Source organism: Ranitomeya variabilis, chromosome 8 (assembly GCF_051348905.1).
Source record: "Ranitomeya variabilis isolate aRanVar5 chromosome 8, aRanVar5.hap1, whole genome shotgun sequence".
In the NCBI taxonomy this organism is placed as follows: Eukaryota; Metazoa; Chordata; class Amphibia; order Anura; family Dendrobatidae; genus Ranitomeya; species Ranitomeya variabilis.
The window spans coordinates 190,252,396-190,272,547 of record NC_135239.1 but is presented as its reverse complement, the minus strand read 5'-3'; the positions used below and the strand labels follow the sequence as shown (position 1 = coordinate 190,272,547).

General features: G+C 43.7%; 1 protein-coding gene across 1 annotated transcript in view; it reads left to right on the top strand.

Annotated features, from left to right (window-relative positions):
• Positions 1–308: 308 nt before the first annotated feature.
• The window catches only part of FAM107A (family with sequence similarity 107 member A), a 58,121-nt gene continuing 38,277 nt past the window's right edge, over positions 309–20,152 (top strand). The window contains exon 1 of the mRNA XM_077278648.1: positions 309–498. Within this exon, the coding sequence (XP_077134763.1) occupies positions 417–498 (82 nt within the window). The 5' untranslated portion in view covers positions 309–416. The remainder of the gene's footprint in view (positions 499–20,152) is intronic.

Here is a 20,152-nt window from a genome sequence, read left to right as displayed (position 1 = left end):
GATAATTAATAGATAATAGATACATAGATGTTAGATATATAGATAATACATACATAGATATACACTCCTCAATATTGGAATAATATATATAATATTTTTTTCTTTTTTTAACCGTATTACACCCACTTTTAGAGAATAAGGGGGGTGGGCAGCCCTTTGATTTGTGCTCCAGTATGGCAGGATTATCCCGTCGGATGGATGAAGTTGGGGGTGCGATGCTCTGCAGAGTGTGTGGGCTGCTGTTATACAGGGGGGATGGCGCTGTTGGCGGGGAGGCTCCGCACAATACAGAACAGGCACAGGTCACGTGACTGCTGCTCTCATAGAAAACGCCGCGGACTGGTGAGCGCTCTGCAGATCCCCGGCGGCTGCAGCTCGGCGCGGTGTGTGCGGGCCGGACAGCAGGGGGCGCACTCATGTCACAGCGGTGGTTTGACCGGGTGAGGGTCCCCGATTCCGCGGGCACCGGGATGCACAGGGCCATGCTGGTCAAGTCTGGTAAGCGGGGGCGTTATTGTGTATTCAGCTCACAGCCCGGGACGTGTGCACTAAGGGCAGTGGTGCAGCTGCAGAGCATCCTCTGTACGCAGCCCGTGGAGCAAGGTGGTGATCGACAGCTCAGAATGCAAGAGGTTCTGCAGCAGCAGCTTATACTAGCAGGGCTTCTTGCTGGAAGTTGTGATTCCACAACAGGTGGAGAAGCAGAGCTTACTCCTCTTATACAATGTGTCTGCTGGATAATGGCTGGGATCAATATTTGCTGCTTTGTGTAAATAATGAACCTGGGCAGAAAAAGAAGTAACCAGAGATAAATACATTGTATGTTCCATCTGTATCACAGCCTGTCACCCAGCTTTCCCACAGTCCGCCCTCTGTTCCCATGTCACATCAGATGGTAGATTTGCCATTCAGGAGTCTGGAAAAGTAGAATTCTTGGTTCAATGAGCGTCACAGCTTGGCATGTATCGTAGTTGGGCATAGGGAAATCCTATCCGGATCTGTTGTTTTACGGACACGCAGGCAGGATTTCCTCCAGTATGAGTTGTTTATTACTGTATACAAACTTCGAAAAGTTTTCAAAACTTGACTCGTTTTTGGTTAAAGTTGTGACAACGAGTACTTGACAATTTTAGGAGCGGCGAAACGAAGCTCACGGTGAGGTCCAATGTTATCATAACAATCGCAGATTAAATATTATTTATAGGGCAAGTGAATTCTGTGATGTGTGTGTGTGTCTATATATATATATATATATATATATATATATATATATATATACATATATATATATATATATATTTATATATATTTATTTTATTATATATATATATATATATATATATATATATATATATATATATATATATATATAATAAGAGATGGAGCGGAGGAGGGTAAAATATCTAGGAGAAATATACTGTATATTCATCATGATATGCCTGACGTCCCCCGAGGATCAGACCCTATTCCTTGGTGCTCTCTCTAGACAGTATTTTGTATGTTAGTATATACCAGTGAATCCCAATGTATTCTGGTCCAAGTGCTACACTGTCATATTGAACCATTTCCACGGGTCACAAGGGGTTGTCTCATAAAATACTTTTTTGGCACAATATATGATAGATGTGGGTCTGAACTTCAGGACCCGAACCTGCCTCCAGATTTTGGATCCTCTATTCCTCTGATTCGCCTGTTTACTACCACAAGTATATGGAGGAGCGCGCCGACTCTCACCATTCATATCAACGGGAATACAACCCAGACTATTTGCAAGAAGACAACTTGGAAGAAAGCAGCCATGTTTTTCTAATTTCCAGACAACCTGAGTTGTGTCGTAAAAGGCATTTTGGCATATACATCTGGCGTCCGACCACCAAGGATGAAGAAGTGGCGACTTATGCCACAGATCTGTCTGTTCATTGCTATTGGTATTCTGCTAATACATTAGGTTGTATTGTAGCTCAGCTCCATTGAAATGAATGGAGTACCACAACCCATAGACAGGGGGCACTGTTTCTGGAAGGAGAGAGACATGTTTTTCTGATTGTGAACAACCCCTTTAAAGTGGTTTTACCATTTGGGACATTAATAGAAACTTTTTATTAAATGTTTTTATTGTTACAACTTCAAGTGGTGTCTTCGGGGCTCACGTATGAAGCTCTCTCCTTTGTAGTTTTGGCCCCAATTCATCAATTCTATTTTTTAGGTATTTTTTTCTGTCCTGTCTTTTTGTTTGCGTTGTTTGACTTTGACCCACTATCATCAAGGAGGCACACAAAGTTTGCTAAAATTTGAAAGATGTGATTTTTGCTCTTTTGAGTCTTTTAGAAATAAAATGGCGAGAGATATTTTCAATGGACTTTCAAGTGTCGTACTTAAGAACAATTTGGTTTTGTACTCCACTAGGGTACCTGAGTACCGCTGTGCAAACATTTAGTGACATTTTGAAACATTGTAAATGATTAATTAGACTAAATCATGTATATAATTAAAACTATGCTCAAGTTTTCAAGAAAACCCCCAAAATGAGAGGGACTGAAAAACTAGCATAAAAATGCCACAAAAGACATAATACATTTTTCACCAAAATAAAAATTACTAAAAACTAAAGTTTTCTTCCAAAAAATGCACAAAATTAAAGGTAAATCAGTTCTTATATAAGGGTTCCAATGGCTTGATACTATCAAGATAATAACGGAGAAGACCCTGGTGGACCTATCTAGGCTCGCACAAGATCCATCTTCTACAGGTCGTCCATCCATCAGTGAAGAAGACCCTGGTGGACCTATCTATGATTTCATAAGATCTATCTTCTGCATATCACTCATCCACCAGTGGAGAAGACACTGGTGGAGCTATCTAGGCTTGCATAAGATCTATCTTCTAAAGATCACTCGTCCACCAGTGAAGAAAACACCAGTGGACCTCTCTAGGCTTGCATACGATTTACTACAGATTGTCCATCCATCAGTGGAGAAGACCTTGGTGGACCTATCTAGGATTGCACAAGATAGATCTTCTACAGAACATCCACCAGTGGAGAAGACCATGGTGGACCTATCTAGGTTTGCCCAAGATCGATCTTCCTAAGATCACTCATCCACCAGTGGAGAGGGCACTGGTGGACCTATCTAGGTTTGCACAAGATAGATCTTCTACAGAGCATCCACCAGTGGAGAAGACCATGGTGGACCTATCTAGGTTTGCACAGGATCTTCCTGAGATCACTCATCCACCAGTGGAGAGGACACTGGTGGACCTATCTAGGTTTGCACAAGATAGGTCTTCAGAATATCCACCAGTGGAGAAGACCATAGTGGACATATCTAGGTTTGCACAAGATAAATCTACAGATCATCTACCAGTGGAGAAGACCATGGTGGACCTATCTAGGTTTGCACAAGATAGATCTTCTACAGGTCATCCACCAGTGGAGAAGACCATGGTGGACCTATCTAGGTTTGCACAAGATCGATCTTCTACAGATCATTCATCCACCCAGGTACGGACTGGGACTGAAACTCAGTCCTGGCATTTGAAATCACACAGGCCCATGGTGTTCCCGCCCCCGAGCACCAGATGTGCATATATTACTAATATTACCCTGGATGGTGGAAACCAAGACTACAACACACAACTACAACACCAATATTTCTAATGGTACCCGTGGCCTGCTGGGGTAAGTGACGGAGTCAGAGACTTTCTGTGCTCCGTCACAACTTTTAACAGTATGGGTGTTTTGAGAACACGTATTCTTCTAACAACTTAGCAGACAAGGCGGCCCACGACCAGACAGGCCCTTCTGGCATTTGCCAGAATTGCCAGATGGCCAGTCCGGCTCTGCATCCACCAGTGGAGAAGATCATGATGGACCTATCTAGTTTTGCACAAGATCGATCTTCCTACAGATCGTTCATCCATCAATTTGCCACGGCTCGAGATCAAACTGATGCCATTAAAAAAAAAATATGCGTTGCTAAAATGAAAATAACCAATTTCGAGGATGCCCACTTAATCCGCACATTTTTGAAGACCCACATCTTACCTCCACTGATCAGAACACTAAGAGGGATATTACCCTTTAGTCCAGCTCCATGGATCATTTGTTGCTGAAGCCTAACTTTTTGGGTCATTTTCTAATAATGTTCGTGTCAGGTCTAACTGTCAGCTACTAATGGATCGCCATATTAACTTCTGAAACCCAGAGGAATTTGCTCTCCACTGTTTTTCTGCCCAGACCTCGATCAGTGGAGGACGAGGACCTCACCTGTCTCAGGGTATCCCGGCTCTGCTTATCTTGGCACCAGATATATTTGTTCTGTAATCTCGGTATATCTTCCTCGCATTAGTCCTAGTATTTATCTTGGTTCCGTTCTGGTTGGTTCTTATGTGGATAATTCTGTAGTAAACATCTTAGGTTCTTTCTTCAGAAACCCTGTGTATTCTTCATTGTCCTGAACTCACTGGGTCACTGGTTTAGGGACACGCCGCTCATCCTCTCCTGTGTGTTACATCAGAATCTCAGAGCTGGTGTTGTGTTAGGTTATGATTATTTCTTGTGGAGCATTGGATGGGCAATAAGTTGTGAAATAGACCTGGGTAATATTGTATTTTAATGCACTCCCTTTATCATGCTTTCATGTAGGCCAAGATAAACATTTGTTTTTAGGAGTAATTAAAGAGATGGTGCAAGAGTGAAAAATGCTGAAGTCTGAATGCCCTATAGGGGTTGTCTACTACTTAGATATTATTGGTCTATCCTTTGGAAGCAACAGCGCCTTTCACTGTGTAGTGGCCGTTCTTGGGTACTGCAACTCATTTCCGTCGGATCTGAGCTGCAGTACCTAAAAACGGCCACTATACGTTACATCCATCCACCATCAGCACTGCAACCAGTAGATTGTTGAGGGTCCTGAGTGTCAGACCCCCCTTATCTGATATTGAGGCATAGTAGCACATCGCCTTTTTATATGAAGACCTAAGAAGTTTTTTAATACTTAAATGCATAGGTTTTTTAACTAAAAATTAGAGATGAGCGAATTGATTCCCTGCGCCCCCTGGTCCAGCAGCCAGGTGAGTACTCCTGTGAACCTCCTCCTGTCTGCCATCACCTACAGCTCCTCTTTCGATTAGCTGGCCTAATGCAACTCAAAGGCTACAGAAGGTGAACCGTGCACAATTTTTAATGAAACCCAATTGCAAAAATAATTTTTGGACAGAAATGCAATTATTTAAGGAAAATAAAATCTATTAAATCCCAAGATTAGTTAAATAGAACAGTTGTGATAATGGTGCACTGGAAAATGTGGGGCCTTTTATGGCTTCTGAAAGTTGAATAGTAGAGAAAGTTTCTTGTGTTGGACGATCCTGAGCTGTGCAATATAATCTGTGTGATCATTCATTTGGCCGGGTAGCCATATGAATGAAATGTTTTTAGGTTATTTGCATATAATATACGAGGCTGCTCTTTTCCAGAACAATTTCCAGCTGATTATTGGGGGTTCCAGGTGTCGGCCCCCCACCAATCTCATATTGAAGACACATCCTACAGATTAGTAGTTCAGTCAATGGTTATCTGTAATCAGCCGTGTAGCTCGATACCATCTGTTATATTCAGTGCTGCTCCTGCAGACCTCGGCGGTAGAGACTATCATCCTTTTCCTAATATACGTTATTACAGGAACGACTCCCTTTACAAGCAGGAATGATCGGATAATACTAACAGAGAGATGACAGGGATTAAAAGCCAAAGACATCCCCGTTAGTCTGCCAATTAGGGCTCCTTACAACTAAGCCCCAAAATATGTAATCATTTTAATATGACCAGGACCCCCATCAATCAGAGCGGTGAGGATACTGTCCGGTTATAATAAAGCTCTGGTGTGCTTGGAATTCGTCATATCTGATCTTCTGCTACATTGTGATTCACTAATGTGATGTTTTTCATGGGCCCATCTGTCGCTGACGAGAGCTGCAAGGTCTCAGACCGATCAATCTCTCGTTTTGTTCCCACTTCGGATGGAACAACCTGTTTAGTTTAATTCCACTCTTTTATTTTCCATCTATGTGACATCCTAATGAGCCGCACATAAAGTCCATAAAATGGGACCGGATCTGAATTCTCTACGAGTATCTGGGGGAAGTTATGCATCAGTTATAAGGTTATAATTATATTACGATTGTTGTAATAGCTCGTTTCCAAATGCCCCCCGTCATTTATGGCACATGCACACAGAGCTGGTGCAGTTCCAGGACTGATTGCTTTGTCATAAAGTAGCTGGAAGTGCAAGTGGGGTGCTATTAGTAAGTGACACAAGACTATGGAGACACTGATTGTGGCTGGCAATGTTATGGGGAGACTAATAGTAGCTGGTAATACTATGGAGGCACTGATTGTGGCTGGCAATGTTATGGGGAGACTAATAGTAGCTGGTAATACTATGCAGGCACTGACTGAGGCTGACAATGTTATGGGGAGACTAGTAGTAGCTGGTAATACTATGGAGGCACTGACTGTGGCTGACAATGTTATAGGGAGACTAATAGTAGCTGGTAATACTATGGAGGCACTGACTGTGGCTGACAATGTTATGGGGAGACTAATAGTAGCTGGTAATACTATGGAGGCACTGACTGCAGCTGACAATGTTATAGGGAGACTAATAGTAGCTGGTAATACTATGGAGGCACTGACTGCGGCTGACAATGTTATAGGGAGACTAATAGTAGCTGGTAATACTATGGAGGCACTGACTGGCTGACAATGTTATAGGGAGACTAATAGTAGCTGGTAATACTATGGAGGCACTGACTGCGACTGACAATGTTATGGGGAGACTAATAGTAGCTGGTAATACTATGGAGGCACTGACTTTGACTGACAATGTTATAGGGAGACTAATAGCTGGTAATACTATGGAGGCACTGACTGTGGCTGACAATGTTATAGGGAGACGAATATTAGCTGGTAATACTATGGAGGCACTGACTGTGGCTGACAATGTTATAGGGAGACTAATAGTAGCTGGTAATACTATGGAGGCACTGACTGTGGCTGACAATGTTATAAGGAGACTAATAGCAGCTGGTAATACTATGAAGGCACTGACTGTGACTGACAATGTTATGGGGAGACTAATAGCTAGTAATTCTATGGAGGCACTGACTGCGGCTGACAATGTTATAGGGAGACTAATAGTAGCTGGTAATACTATGGAGGCACTGACTGCGACTGACAATGTTATGGGGAGACTAATAGTAGCTGGTAGTACTATGGAGGCACTGACTGTGACTGACAATGTTATAGGGAGACTAATAGTAGCTGGTAATACTATGAAGGCACTGACTGCGACTGACAATGTTATAGGGAGAGTAATAGTAGCTGGTAATTCTATGAAGGCACTGACTGCGACTGACAATGTTATAGGGAGACTAATAGTAGCTGGTAATACTATGGAGGCACTGACTGCGACTGACAATGTTATAGGGAGACTAATAGTAGCTGGTAATACTATGGAGGCACTGACTGCGGCTGACAATGTTATAGGGAGACTAATAGTAGCTGGTAATACTATGGAGGCACTGATTGTGGCTGACAATGTTATAGGGAGACTAATAGTAGCTGGTAATACTATCGAGGCACTGACTGTGACTGACAATGTTATAGGGAGACTAATAGTAGCTGGTAATACTATCGAGGCACTGAAACGGCTGACAATGGCGTTACACTTGTAGTAGCTGGCATTTTTATGGATGCACTCTCTGTGGGTTGCCATGTTATAAGGACAGTGAATATTGCTATCAACGTTATGGGGGCACTGATAGTAGCTAGTAATAAAGGGCTTTTCTGGGCTGATAAAAAAGTCTGTCTTCACTCTGTGTGACTGCTGGAAGCTGAATGATGAGCACACTGTCACTATTCTCTTGTGTTCGCAGCTCCAGTGTGACTGCATGTGTGCCATTTGGAAACATTGGTCTTGTGTCGACTAGATCCGCCAGCTCTTCATCTTTGAGAGATGCGCAAGAGAATCTACTTGACACGTGAATGCAAGTTTGCAAATCTTGGCCATGGATTCACATGACTGCCCACTCACGCTGCATGCTAAATGTAAATTGAGATACTGATTTGGCTTTTATCCTAAGTCATATTACAAGACTCGTTAAAGTGTTGATTGTGACTTGTAAGATCGTTACTTCCAATAGGTGGTGCTATAGAGTTCAAGTCCTCTTTTTCTCTGAAGAGACAATTTGCACAATACTATGGAGGCACGGACTTTGACTGACAATGTTATAGGGAGACTAATAGTAGCTGGTATTACTATGGAGGCACTGACTGCGACTGACAATGTTATAGGGAGACTAATAGTAGCTGGTAATACTATGGAGGCACTGACTGCGACTGACAATGTTATAGGGAGACTAATAGTAGCTGGTATTACTATGGAGGCACTGACTGCGACTGACAATGTTATAGGGAGACTAATAGTAGCTGGTAATACTATGGAGGCACTGACTGCGACTGACAATGTTATAGGGAGACTAATAGTAGCTGGTATTACTATGGAGGCACTGACTGCGACTGACAATGTTATAGGGAGACTAATAGTAGCTGGTATTACTATGGAGGCACTGACTGCGACTGACAATGTTATAGGGAGACTAATAGTAGCTGGTAATACTATGGAGGCACTGACTGACTGGTTTACATTCCGCAGCATGTCAATTCTTTGTGCGGAATCCGCAGCGGTTTTACACCTGCTCCATAATAGAAAACCGCAGTGGAAACCGCACAAAAAACGCTGTAAATCCACGGTAATTCCGCAGGAAATCCGCAGGTAAAAAGCAGTGCCTTTTACCTGCGGTTTTCACAAATCCGCTGCGGAAGAATCCGCAGACCTCAGGAATACGTGTGCACATACCCTAATAGTAGCTGGTAATACTCTGGAGGCACTGACTGCGGCTGGCAATGTTGTGGGGAGACTAATAGTAGCTGGTAATACTATGAAGGCACTGACTGCGGCTGACAATGGCGTTACACTGGAAGTAGCTGGCATTTTTATGGACGAACTCTCTGTTGCCATGTTATAAGGACAGTGAATATTGCTATCAACGTTATGGGGGCACTGACAGTAGCTAGTAATAAAGGGCTTTTCTGGGCTGATAAAAAAGTCTGTCTTCACTCTGTGTGGCTGCCGGCAGCTGAATGGTGATGAGTGCACTGTCACTATTCTCTTATATTTGCAGCTCTATTGTGACTGCATGTGCGCCATTTGCAAACCTTGGTCTTGTGCCGACTAGATCCGCCAGCTCTTCATCTTTGAGAGATGCGCAAGAGAATCTACTTGGCACGTGACTGCAAGTTTCCAAATCTTGGCCATGGATTCACATGACTGCCCACTCACGCTGCATGCTAAATACAGGAAAAGACCCCGTTGACACTTAAGAGGACAACAGGGACCCTCAGTTACTTATTAAATCTTGTGTAACTCAATTATTAAGAACCTGAATGTAATTTGCTTATAAAATGTGTCACAACTGATAGAACTTAACATTTGGAAATATATTTTCTTGGAAAACCTACCTTTCTTTTCGTACACCTGAATAAGTGGCTCACAATGACTCCCTGAAGAGCTTTATAATGAGCTTAGCTATGGCACTAAGTACACAGAAAACTGCTTTCTTTCCACTCGCACGGCTTCTAATTATCAGAAATATATGGTCTTTACTTTGGCCATTTGTCTACAGCAGCATTGTTCCTCCATAGATGTGCATTACCACATCTGCCAAAAGTTATAGTTGACAACTACACTGGGAAAAATAAGTATTGGATACACTGACGGTTTTCTAAGTTTTCCAATCTACAAAGAATGGAGATTGCACCCCCCACTTTTCAGTTTTTGAATTTCCACAAAAATTTAAAATAACCAAGAAATTTCGTTCAACTTCACAATTGTGTTCCACTTGTTGTTGATTCTTCACCAAAAATTTACATTTGGTATCTTTATGTTTGAAGCATTATATATGGGAAAAGGTTGAAAAGTTCAAGGGGGCCGAATACTTTCGCAAGGCACTGTATACATACAGCTCTGGCAAAAATTAAGAGACCACCACATCAAAACCCTGTCGTGGGCAGCCCAGTCTCCAAACCTGAACCCCATTGAAAACCTCTGGAATGTAATCAAGAGGATGATGGATAGTCACAAGCCATCAAACAAAGAACATGGCAAGTGGGGAGAGCAAGGCTAAGTGCCAGAATTTGCACATCTCATAGATACGCCTTTTCTTGGCTGAGAACTGATGTTCTTAGCCTGGGGGGCCAGTATCCATGGCCCCTTCCTGGGCTATTAATATCAGCCTGCAGCTGTCTGCCTATCCTTTGCTGGTTATTAATTATAGCGGGACCCTATATCATTTTTTTGGGAGGGTCCCCCATTTTAATAGCCAGTAAAGGCTAAGTATACAGCTGTGAGATGATATTAATATCCTGGGAAGCTCCATGGGTATTACCCTCTTCCTAGGCTATCTGACATCTATATATTTATCTATTCTATGTGTATGTTCTGTATGTAATCTAAGTATAACCTGTCGGGTCTTGCTGTTATTTTACTGTACGCGGCAGATGAATTTCCGGCTTTTCAAAGGAGATTGATGTGAAAAAATCAGACAGCACTTGCATGGTCTGGGTGCTGTGCAATTTTTTTTTTCTATTGCAGAATGCGATCCAATTTTCGATTACAATCACAGCATGCTACGATTTTTTTCCAGTCCGATCGTGATTCGATCTGAGCTGGAAAAAAATTTCAGATTAACACACAATGATAGAATAACATTGGTCCGAATGCAATCTGATTTTTAATCGGATTGCATTTGTCCGATTTCATCGCAAGTGGGAATAAGCCCTAATTCTGAGTACTGGTCCACTTGAAAAATTAATCTTTTTTTTTTTTAAGTTCTCAAAAAAACTGAGTGTGAACATTGCCTTAAGATAGTCTAAAATCCATGTCTCATCAGAGGTTCCTGTTTGACCAACTTTCTTATACTGCAGCTCTGCTTGTTCAGGTTGGCTGCCGTTTCGCCAGGAAATGCAACGTGAGCTGAACTCCATTCCACGATGATTACTCACAACTAAGAAACCTAAACCACCACTGAGAAATAAAAGTTTATCCGGTAAACACTACAGATAATAAAGGCAATTAAGTCTAGAGAATTGCCGTAAAACTGATTACTGTTTTCCGTGTTTATTATATTCAAGAGTTACTGGAGACATCAGTTTCAGCACCAATTCTGCATTAGGGTTAATTTGCCACCATTCTACGCAATCAGATAAATAAAAGTCAGATATGAGTTCATGCGAACAGTTTTCTCTCCCGAATCAAATATCAGAAAAATAATCCTGAGATGGGAAATGAGAGCGTTTGCTATGGAAACACAATTTTATGTTTAATATCACTGATGAAGATAAGAGCACATTGCCCAGGTTCATAAAAAGAAAAGCAGATTAAACCTGTTGCCTCATACATAAAGAGGATTCCTCGCGTGCTCTCTTAAAGGGAAACTCCGGTACAAAAATGTGAAAATTGTTATTATTCCTTACGGAGTCCTTCAAGACTAGACGTTAGGGACAGTAGTAAGATATTGTAAGTTGGTCAAACATGAAACTCATATCCATCTTAGTCTCTATTCACACTCTAGTTACGCCCTACATTGAACGCATAGGGTGGGAAATCTCCAGTGCAGTGTGCATGTATGGCCCCTGAGCCTTCCAATGGGGCATTTTAAGTTGGGACAACCTGGTCTTCAATTTTCAGGAGCAAAATGCTTCCCAGCCTCCCGACTTCCTGCACGCCTGATGATTGACTGCCACGCACCGTGTAAGACAGACTAATCGTAACTCAAAGGGATAAGGGGAAGGGGGCCCAACACTATGGAAGAGGGGAGCTGAGACCCCTAAGCAGAACTAACATCATCCTGTCTGCCCTAAGAGACCCTAAATAGGATCCTCACCTATCGCCGAACAGGATACCTAGTCCCTGTCAGACCCTAGCGGATAGCCCTGCTTAGCGAAGGAAAGGGTGAACGATGGTCAAACCCCGCTAACAGTAAAGACAGCTAGGATACACAAAATAAGGGGAACCTTAGCTTGAGTAGACTCAAAGAGAAATACTGTCATCCTTCAAACTCCAAAGAGGACACTAGCCGACTGCTCCAATTCCAAATCTCAACAGGAAAGTGCAAATAGAAAATAACACCCGCATCTCCCAACAGGAACTTGGGAGTTATAAACACCCAGATCCAGATGACACCATTAAGGCCGGGGGGAGGTCGCCACTAGTCTGCAAGGCCAACCTCTGAGACCTTCTGCAGCCAGATGCAGTGCGACTGCCTGCAGCCTCTGACACACCCGTGACATTAACAGTTAGAACTGTGCACTAACAGAGGTATTTTTGCATAGAAGCGTAGGAGTACTGAAGCAGGCCAGATCAGTATAGCTTCAGAACAACGCTAACAAGCTGTATAGCAAGCAGCTTGCAAACAAGCACACCATGTCCAGGAAACTGTCCTCCTCAATCGTGGCCTGGAAGACTGGCAATGGGCTGTAGACTATGAAATTAAAAAACCCTTCATTTGGTACATTGCAAAGTTCTTCTTGCCATCCATAGTATTGATAATATCCTTCTCCAGTACCACGTTTCAAAGGCATCGATTCTTCTTCTGTCTTGTTTCTTTATCATTCATCTTTCGCATCTGTATGTAACCACAGAAAAGACCAGACTATAACGAATGGAAGCGGAGGCACAGGTAGTGAAGTTCACATTCGTTTTTTATTGATATTTTTGTGGAACCTCGGGACCACGGTCCGGGGGGCTCCGAAGGGGGCGTGACTATGTGAGCCCCAGTCACCCGTGGTAAGTCCCTTCGAACAGGGTTGGAATGGAATGCCTATGGGACACGGGTGCTACCTCCAGTTAGACCCTGGACATGGACTGCTGTTCCAGCGGGACAGACGGACAAGCAGGGTTAACAGATGTCGTGGAGCTGACACAGGTGGTACTGGCGTTGTCCAGAGGTACGGATGGCTGAATGGCAGGACGTGACGGAACTGGCGTAGACAGAACAGTCATCGTCCAGGATAGCCGGGTAACAGGTAGCTGATAGACTGCGGAGACAAACAGTGTAAGCGAAGCACTGGCAAAACACTTCAGAAGCTACAGCTCACACTAGCCGAAACCGGAAGCTAGCAACAGAGGATACTTGTTACTCTGGCACCCTCCCTATTTCGAAGGGGCTAGAAATAGTAATTACTAACACGCCATTGGTCATAAGTACTTTATGAAAAATGTGCGCTGTCTCTTTAAGAGACCGGGAGCGCACGCACGACCTAAACACTCTACCCGAGAACCTACTGGCCACGTGCCAGGAAGCAGGAGGAGGAGAGAAAGCAGAGGCTGCAGCAGGACGGCGTGGGGCCGGCACAGGGTGGGAGTCTCGAAGCAAGTCTCACCAACCTACGACTTACCTGCTTTACGCACATCATACGAAGAGAGCAATCACTACAGAAGAACCTCATGGTCGGAAGAATAAAAGCAACAAGTCGAAGAGGAAGTTCAGCAACATAACAGTGGAGAAGACCCTGGTGGACCCATCTAGGCCTCTACAAGATCAGCCTCCTTACAGATTGTTCATCCATCAAGTCACCATGGTTCTAGATCAAGTTGAAGGCCATTAAATAAATACAAATTTCAAATTTTCTTGTTTTATAAAGCACTTTGCAACATTACCCATTAATGAAGATGAAAGAATCCATTAAATATAAAAATAAATATTCTGTCCATCTAAGGTTCCTGTTTATCAAATAATGTATTTCCTACTAATGAATATACATGAGCTATTTATAAAGCAGTCAAAATTGAAGTGGATGTTGGAATCAAATGGGGGAGAATAGAGGAGTCGGAGTCAAAAATCCCCATCTCATCTAATTGCAAACCCCCACAAATCCCTAGAATGAAGTCATTAATCAGTCCATCCAAATTCCTAGCCTGGCAGTTGTTCAAATCACCTTTTTAATTACCTTTTTTCCAAATAACATACCAATCATTCTTTCTAACCTATCGAAACCAAGTAAAGTAAACTGGAAGTTTCTGCCAGAAACATTGTAGACTTTTAGGTGTGGTTGGGATCCGTTACATTCGAGTTTGAGCAGAACTGATTGGAAATTCAGATATTACACAATGGATACATCAAAACTGCAGGATAAATTCGTCTTATAGTCTCTTGGTCATAAGAGTACCCATATGATGAATTCTAAGTGGGTAAAGTAATGAAGAAAAGCACAAAAAACTAAAGGAGAGAAAAGAGAGTCAATTAAATAATACTAAGAAAAAATGTTGAATCTGACAATTTCAAGGGGATCTGGTGCCAGTCTAATGTCTAGGGCTGGGGTGGAGATATCATTGGTCCAACTTGTGTAGGCACACGGGGGCTCAGGAGGAATGGGAGCCATCTCCACCTCCAGAACAGGTGAAATTGTGCTTCATAACGAGCTCTTGGACTGTAAAGGACCCATATTTTTTTTTTCTCAGGGGCCTTTTGTGTCTGTGTCCACCAATTGTCTAGGTAGACTGCCAGGCAGTATCCAATATCTGGTGTTAGGGATAGCAAGGACCCCAAAGATTGAGTTTTAATTTTTGGGATCTTTTATCTCTTTCGACGTAAACCGGTGTGGCAACTATGAGATTTCTACGAACACCTTGAAGGGGTATTCTGAGATGAGCAAATCAGTTCACTGGACTCTGGTAAAGTGTTCCGTGGTTGCCAAACGGGAGCCATTGCGAGCCACCTGCTACTTGTCGCCATCCATGGCTCCTCATTTGATTATCTGGCCTGGTGTGACGCCATGCATGCGTCATGCCACAACAATGATGTTGCACCAGGCCGAGTAATGATAAGAGGAGCCAGGGATGCACTCATTCGGCAAATTTATCCTCCCATTTACAATTGACCAATGACATCTCAGATGACCTTGATGGGAGACAAGTCCAGAGATTCTGCAGCCATGGTATGACGATTAGGCCACACAAGCTGCTCAAAGTAGCACCGGCAACATATGACCTGGTGTTGTGTTGGCAAACTGCTCCTAGGACACTTTGGAGAAATGTCCGTACCTCTGGTTTTACCACCAAATGCATGTAGCTCTAACCTGTTAGTGTACCTTAAATGTAGACCATAGGAGTCCGGCCAGGGGTCCAATATGTAAGTGGACCCATTTCCACTTGCAAAACAGATGGAATTGTGCATTATGATGACCCATATATTGTTCTTACACAGGGGCCCTTTTCGGTCTTTGTCCTTCGCCATTGGGTCCGACGGTCATACATTATGCCACCCTACTCCACACTCCTGGGAGCCACAGTGGATCTTAATGATTTGCTTTCCCAAGTGCATTCAGCCTGGCAGAACATTCCTCAGATAACCTCGTTGATAACAGCTAAGGCGTACAGTGGCATGTAAATGTTTGGGCACCCCTGGTCAAAATTCCTGTTATTGTGGACAGTTAAGCAAATTGAAGATTAAATTATCTCTAAAAGGCCAAAAGTTAAAGATGACACAATTCATTTGTATTTTAGGCAAAATATAAAAATATATTGTCTTTTAAAAAAAAAAAAATTACAAAAAGGGAAATTGGTTGATGCAAAAGTTGGTGATTTGTGTGCTCAGTTAATTTTAACTAAGGGTTCAGACCTTAATTAGCCTGATAGGGTTATGACTTGTTCACTATCATTGTTAGGAAAGGCCAGGTGATGCAAATTTCCCAGCTTTATAAAAACCCAGCCTCGTCTAACCTTGTACCAAAAAACATCAGCCATGGATTATTCTAAGCAGCTGCCTAGCACTCTGAAAATGGGAATGGTGGAGGCCCACAAAGCAGGAGAAGGCTATAAGATCGAAAAGCGTATTCAAGTTGCCCTTTAGGGTACTGTCACACAGTACCATTTTAATCGCTACGACGGCACGATCCGTGACGTCGCAGCGATCGTATGATTATCGCTCCAGCGTCGTAGACTGCGGTCACACGTTGCAATCACGGCGCTGGAGCGATGCCGAAGTCCCCGGTAACCAGGGTAAACATCGGGTAACTAAGCGCAGGGCCGCGCTTAGTAACCCGATGTTTACCCTGGTTACCAGCGTAAACGTAAAAAAAACAAACAGTACATACTCACATTCCGGTGTCTGTCCCCCGGCGTTCTGCTTCTCTCCACTGTGTAAGCGCCATAGCCGGAAAGCAGAGCGGTGACGTCAGACGTCACCGCTGTGCTCGCTCTCCGGCCGGCAGACGCTCACACAGTGCAGAGAAGTTGAGACGCCGGAGGACAGACACCGGAATGTAAGTATGTACTGTTTGTTTTTTTTACGTTTACGCTGGTAACCAGGGTAAACATCGGGTTACTAAGCGCGGCCCTGCGCTTAGTTACCCGATGTTTACCCTGGTTACAAGCGAACACATCGCTGGATCGCTGTCACACACAACGATCCAGCGATGTCAGCGAGAGATCAAGCGACGAAAGAAAGTTCCAAACGATCTGCTACGACGTACGATTCTCAGCGGGGTCCCTGATCGCTGCTGCGTGTCAGACACTGCGATATCGTAACGATATCGCTAGAACGTCACGAATCGTACCGTCGTAGCGATCAAAATGGTACTGTGTGACAGTACCCTTACTCAGTTCGAAATGTAATTAAGAAATGGCAGATAACAGGAGCAGTGGAAGTCAAGATAAGGTATGGAAGACCAAGCAAAATTTCAGTGAAAGCTGCTCGTAGGATTGCTAAAGAGGCAAATCAGAACCCCCACTTGACTGCAAAAGGCCTTCAAAAAGATTTTGCAGACTCTGGAGTGGAGTTGTGGTACATTATTCTACTGTTCAGAGACGACTGCACAAATATGGCCTTCATGGAAGAGTCATCAGAAGAAAACCTCTCCTGCAACCTCACCATAAAATTCAGTATCAGAAGTATACAAAAGAACATCTAAACAAGCCTGATGCATTTTGGAAACAAGTCCTGTGGACCGATGAGGTTAAACTAAAACTTTGTGGTCACAATGATCAAAGATATGTGTGGATAAAAAAGGGCACAGAATTTCAGGAAAAGAACATCTCGCCAACCATTAAGCATGGGGGTGGATCAATCATGCATTGGGCTTGTGTTGCAGCCAATGGTGGGGAACATTTCACAGGTAAAAGTAAGAGTGGATTCAATGAAATTTCAACTTATTCTTGATGCAAACTTTGCAACATCTGTAAAAATGCTGAAGTTGAAAAGAGGATCGCTTCTACAAATGGATAATGATCCTAAATACACATCAAAATCCACAACAGATGACCTTAAAAGGCGCAAGCTGAAGGTTTTACAATGGCCCTCACAGTCCCCTGGCAAACATCATTGGAAATCTGTGGTTAGACCTCAAAATATTAGTGCATGCAAGACGACCCAGGAATCTCACAGAACTGGAAGAATTTTCCAATTAAGAATGGATGAAAATCCCTCAAACCAAAGTAAAAGACTTGTGTGGCTGCAAAAAGTGTTTACAAGACGTGATACTATCAAAAAGGGGTGTTAATAGTAGTGGCCATGCAGGGTGCTCAAACTTTTGCATCATCCCCTTTTAATTTTTGTAGCTTTTAAAATGTAAAATATTAAATTATACATATTTTTGTCATTTGTAAAATGATAAAAAATACTTGTGATGGTGTGATATGCTATGTGGGTATATGTGTGAATATTTCTATTTTACTTAAGGCCCCGTCTCACATAGCGAGATCGCTAGCGAGATCGCTGCTGAGTCACAAGTTTTGTGACGCAACAGCGACCTCCATAGCGATCTCGCTATGTGTGACACGTACCAGCGATCAGGCCCCTGCTGCGAGATCGCTGGTCGTGTCGGAATGGCCTGGACCTTTTTTTGGTCGTTGAGGCCCCGCTGACATCGCTGAATCGGTGTGTGTGACACCGATCCAGCGATGTCTTCACTGGTAACCAGGGTAAACATCGGGTTACTAAGCGCAGGGCCGCGCTTAGTAACCCGATGTTTACCCTGGTTACCAAAAAAAACAAACAGTACATACTCGCCTTTCGGTGTCCAGGTCCCTTGCCGTCTGCTTCCTGCTCTGACTGAGCCGCCGTACAGTGAGAAGTGAGAGCACAGCGGTGACGTCACTGCTGCTCTCACTTCTCACTGTACGGCCGGATCTCAGTCAGAGCAGGAAGCAGACGGCAAGGGACCTGGACACCGAAAGGCGAGTATGTACTGTTTTTTTTTTTTTTACATTTACGCTGGTAACCAGGGTAAACATCGGGTTACTAAGCGCGGCCCTGCGCTTAGTAACCCGATGTTTACCCTGGTTACCCGGGTGCTGCAGGGGGACTTCGGCATCGTTGAAGACAGTTTCAACGATGCCGAAGTCGTTCCCCTGATCGTTGGTCGCTGGAGAGCGGTCTGTGTGACAGCTCCCCAGCGACCACACAGCGACTTACCAACGATCACGGCCAGGTCGTATCGCTGGTCGTGATCGTTGGTAAATCGCTTAGTGAGACGGGGCCTTTATTTTCATGGTGTTCTCTTGTAGAAGGAGTTATTTGCTAATTGATGAATGGCTGTTGCCATCTGATATCAGCCCCCACAGTATTGTTTGCTAATATGCTAATGACATATTGACCTAGCTTGTTGAAACAATGAGTCCCTGCGACCCACCCCCCTAACCTGTGAATGCGGAGCGGGACTTGTAAATATCAGGGAGGTGAGACACAGATGAGTCTTGTGTGGAATGATGATGTGTTCACAGCACCTCAGAGAGAAAGAAGAGTATATGGACTATGTGATCCTCTGTCTGCTGGATTGTGGGACTTTTATCCTCTTACTGAACTGCATTCGGGTTCTGGACTACTTTATCCTTTGTATGATGGATCGTATATGGACATTTCATATTTTTGCCTAAATAAAGGTCTTGGAATTGTTTACTATACTCTAGCTCTGTTGATTGTGTGATACCAGAGAAGGACCTCGTGACAACTGGTGGCAGCAGTGGGATCAACTGAGCGTAACCTAATGGAGAACCACCCACAGAGTGAGTACAGAAATTGGACTGTATCTAGTTTACAGGAGAGAGCCAGAGACCTGGGCCTGAACTACCAGGGACTGACTAAAGAGGCCTTAATTGACCTACTGGTGGGTGCCAGCCTGGCCACCTCCTCCCATATGTCTGAAGTACGAGCACTGGAGACGAGGACCCCCACCCCAAAAAGCCAGTGGGTGGTGTGGTACGAAGAAGAGATGGCGGTTCTGGGCCCAGGTGTCTCTCAGGAGAATAAGGAAGAGGCTGCCCGCCGGGCACAGCGGGGACAAGAAGCAATGGAGCTGGAAAGAGGGAGTAATGCGATGTGGAGTGTAAACCCAACGATCCGGGAGCCTGTACGGATCACCCGGACAGAGTTTAAGCCATTTGATGAGGCTTCCGGAGATGTGGAGGGGTTCTTCAAGGACTTTGAGCAGCAGTGTGCTGTGATGGAGGTGCCTGTTGTGAATTCCGTTCTTGGGCTCCATCCTGTGGTTATGAATGGTATTTTTGGAAGTTCTGCTCTTGGGCTCCCTCTGGTGGTTTCGAGTGGAACTTAGCAGCTGCTTTCACTAATCGGTTCCCTGGCCTTGTTATTTAACTGGGCTTTAGTCTGTAGTCCATGCCAGCTGTCAATGTTTTCCTGTTGGATTCTGTCCTCTCCTGGAAGTTCTCTGTTGGCCAGTCCATTTCAGCTTAAGATAAGTTCTGCTAGTTCTTGGATTGTTCCCTGCTTTTGACCTTCTGTTCAGGTTTAAGTTATGTCTCTTTTGTCCAGCTTGTCATTATGAAATATTCAGGCTAGTTGGAAGCTCTGGGGTGCAGATTTGCTCCTCCACACCGTGAGTCGGTGTGGAGGCTATTTTTGTAAACTCTGCGGGGATTTTTTAGTTTTTATACTGACCGCACAGTATCTTTTTCTATCTCTGTCTATTTAGATAGTATTGGCCTCCTTTGCTAAAATCTATTTTCATTTCTGAGTTTGTCGTTTCCCTCTCCACTCACCGTCAATATTTGTGGGGGGCTATCTTTCCTTTTGGGGT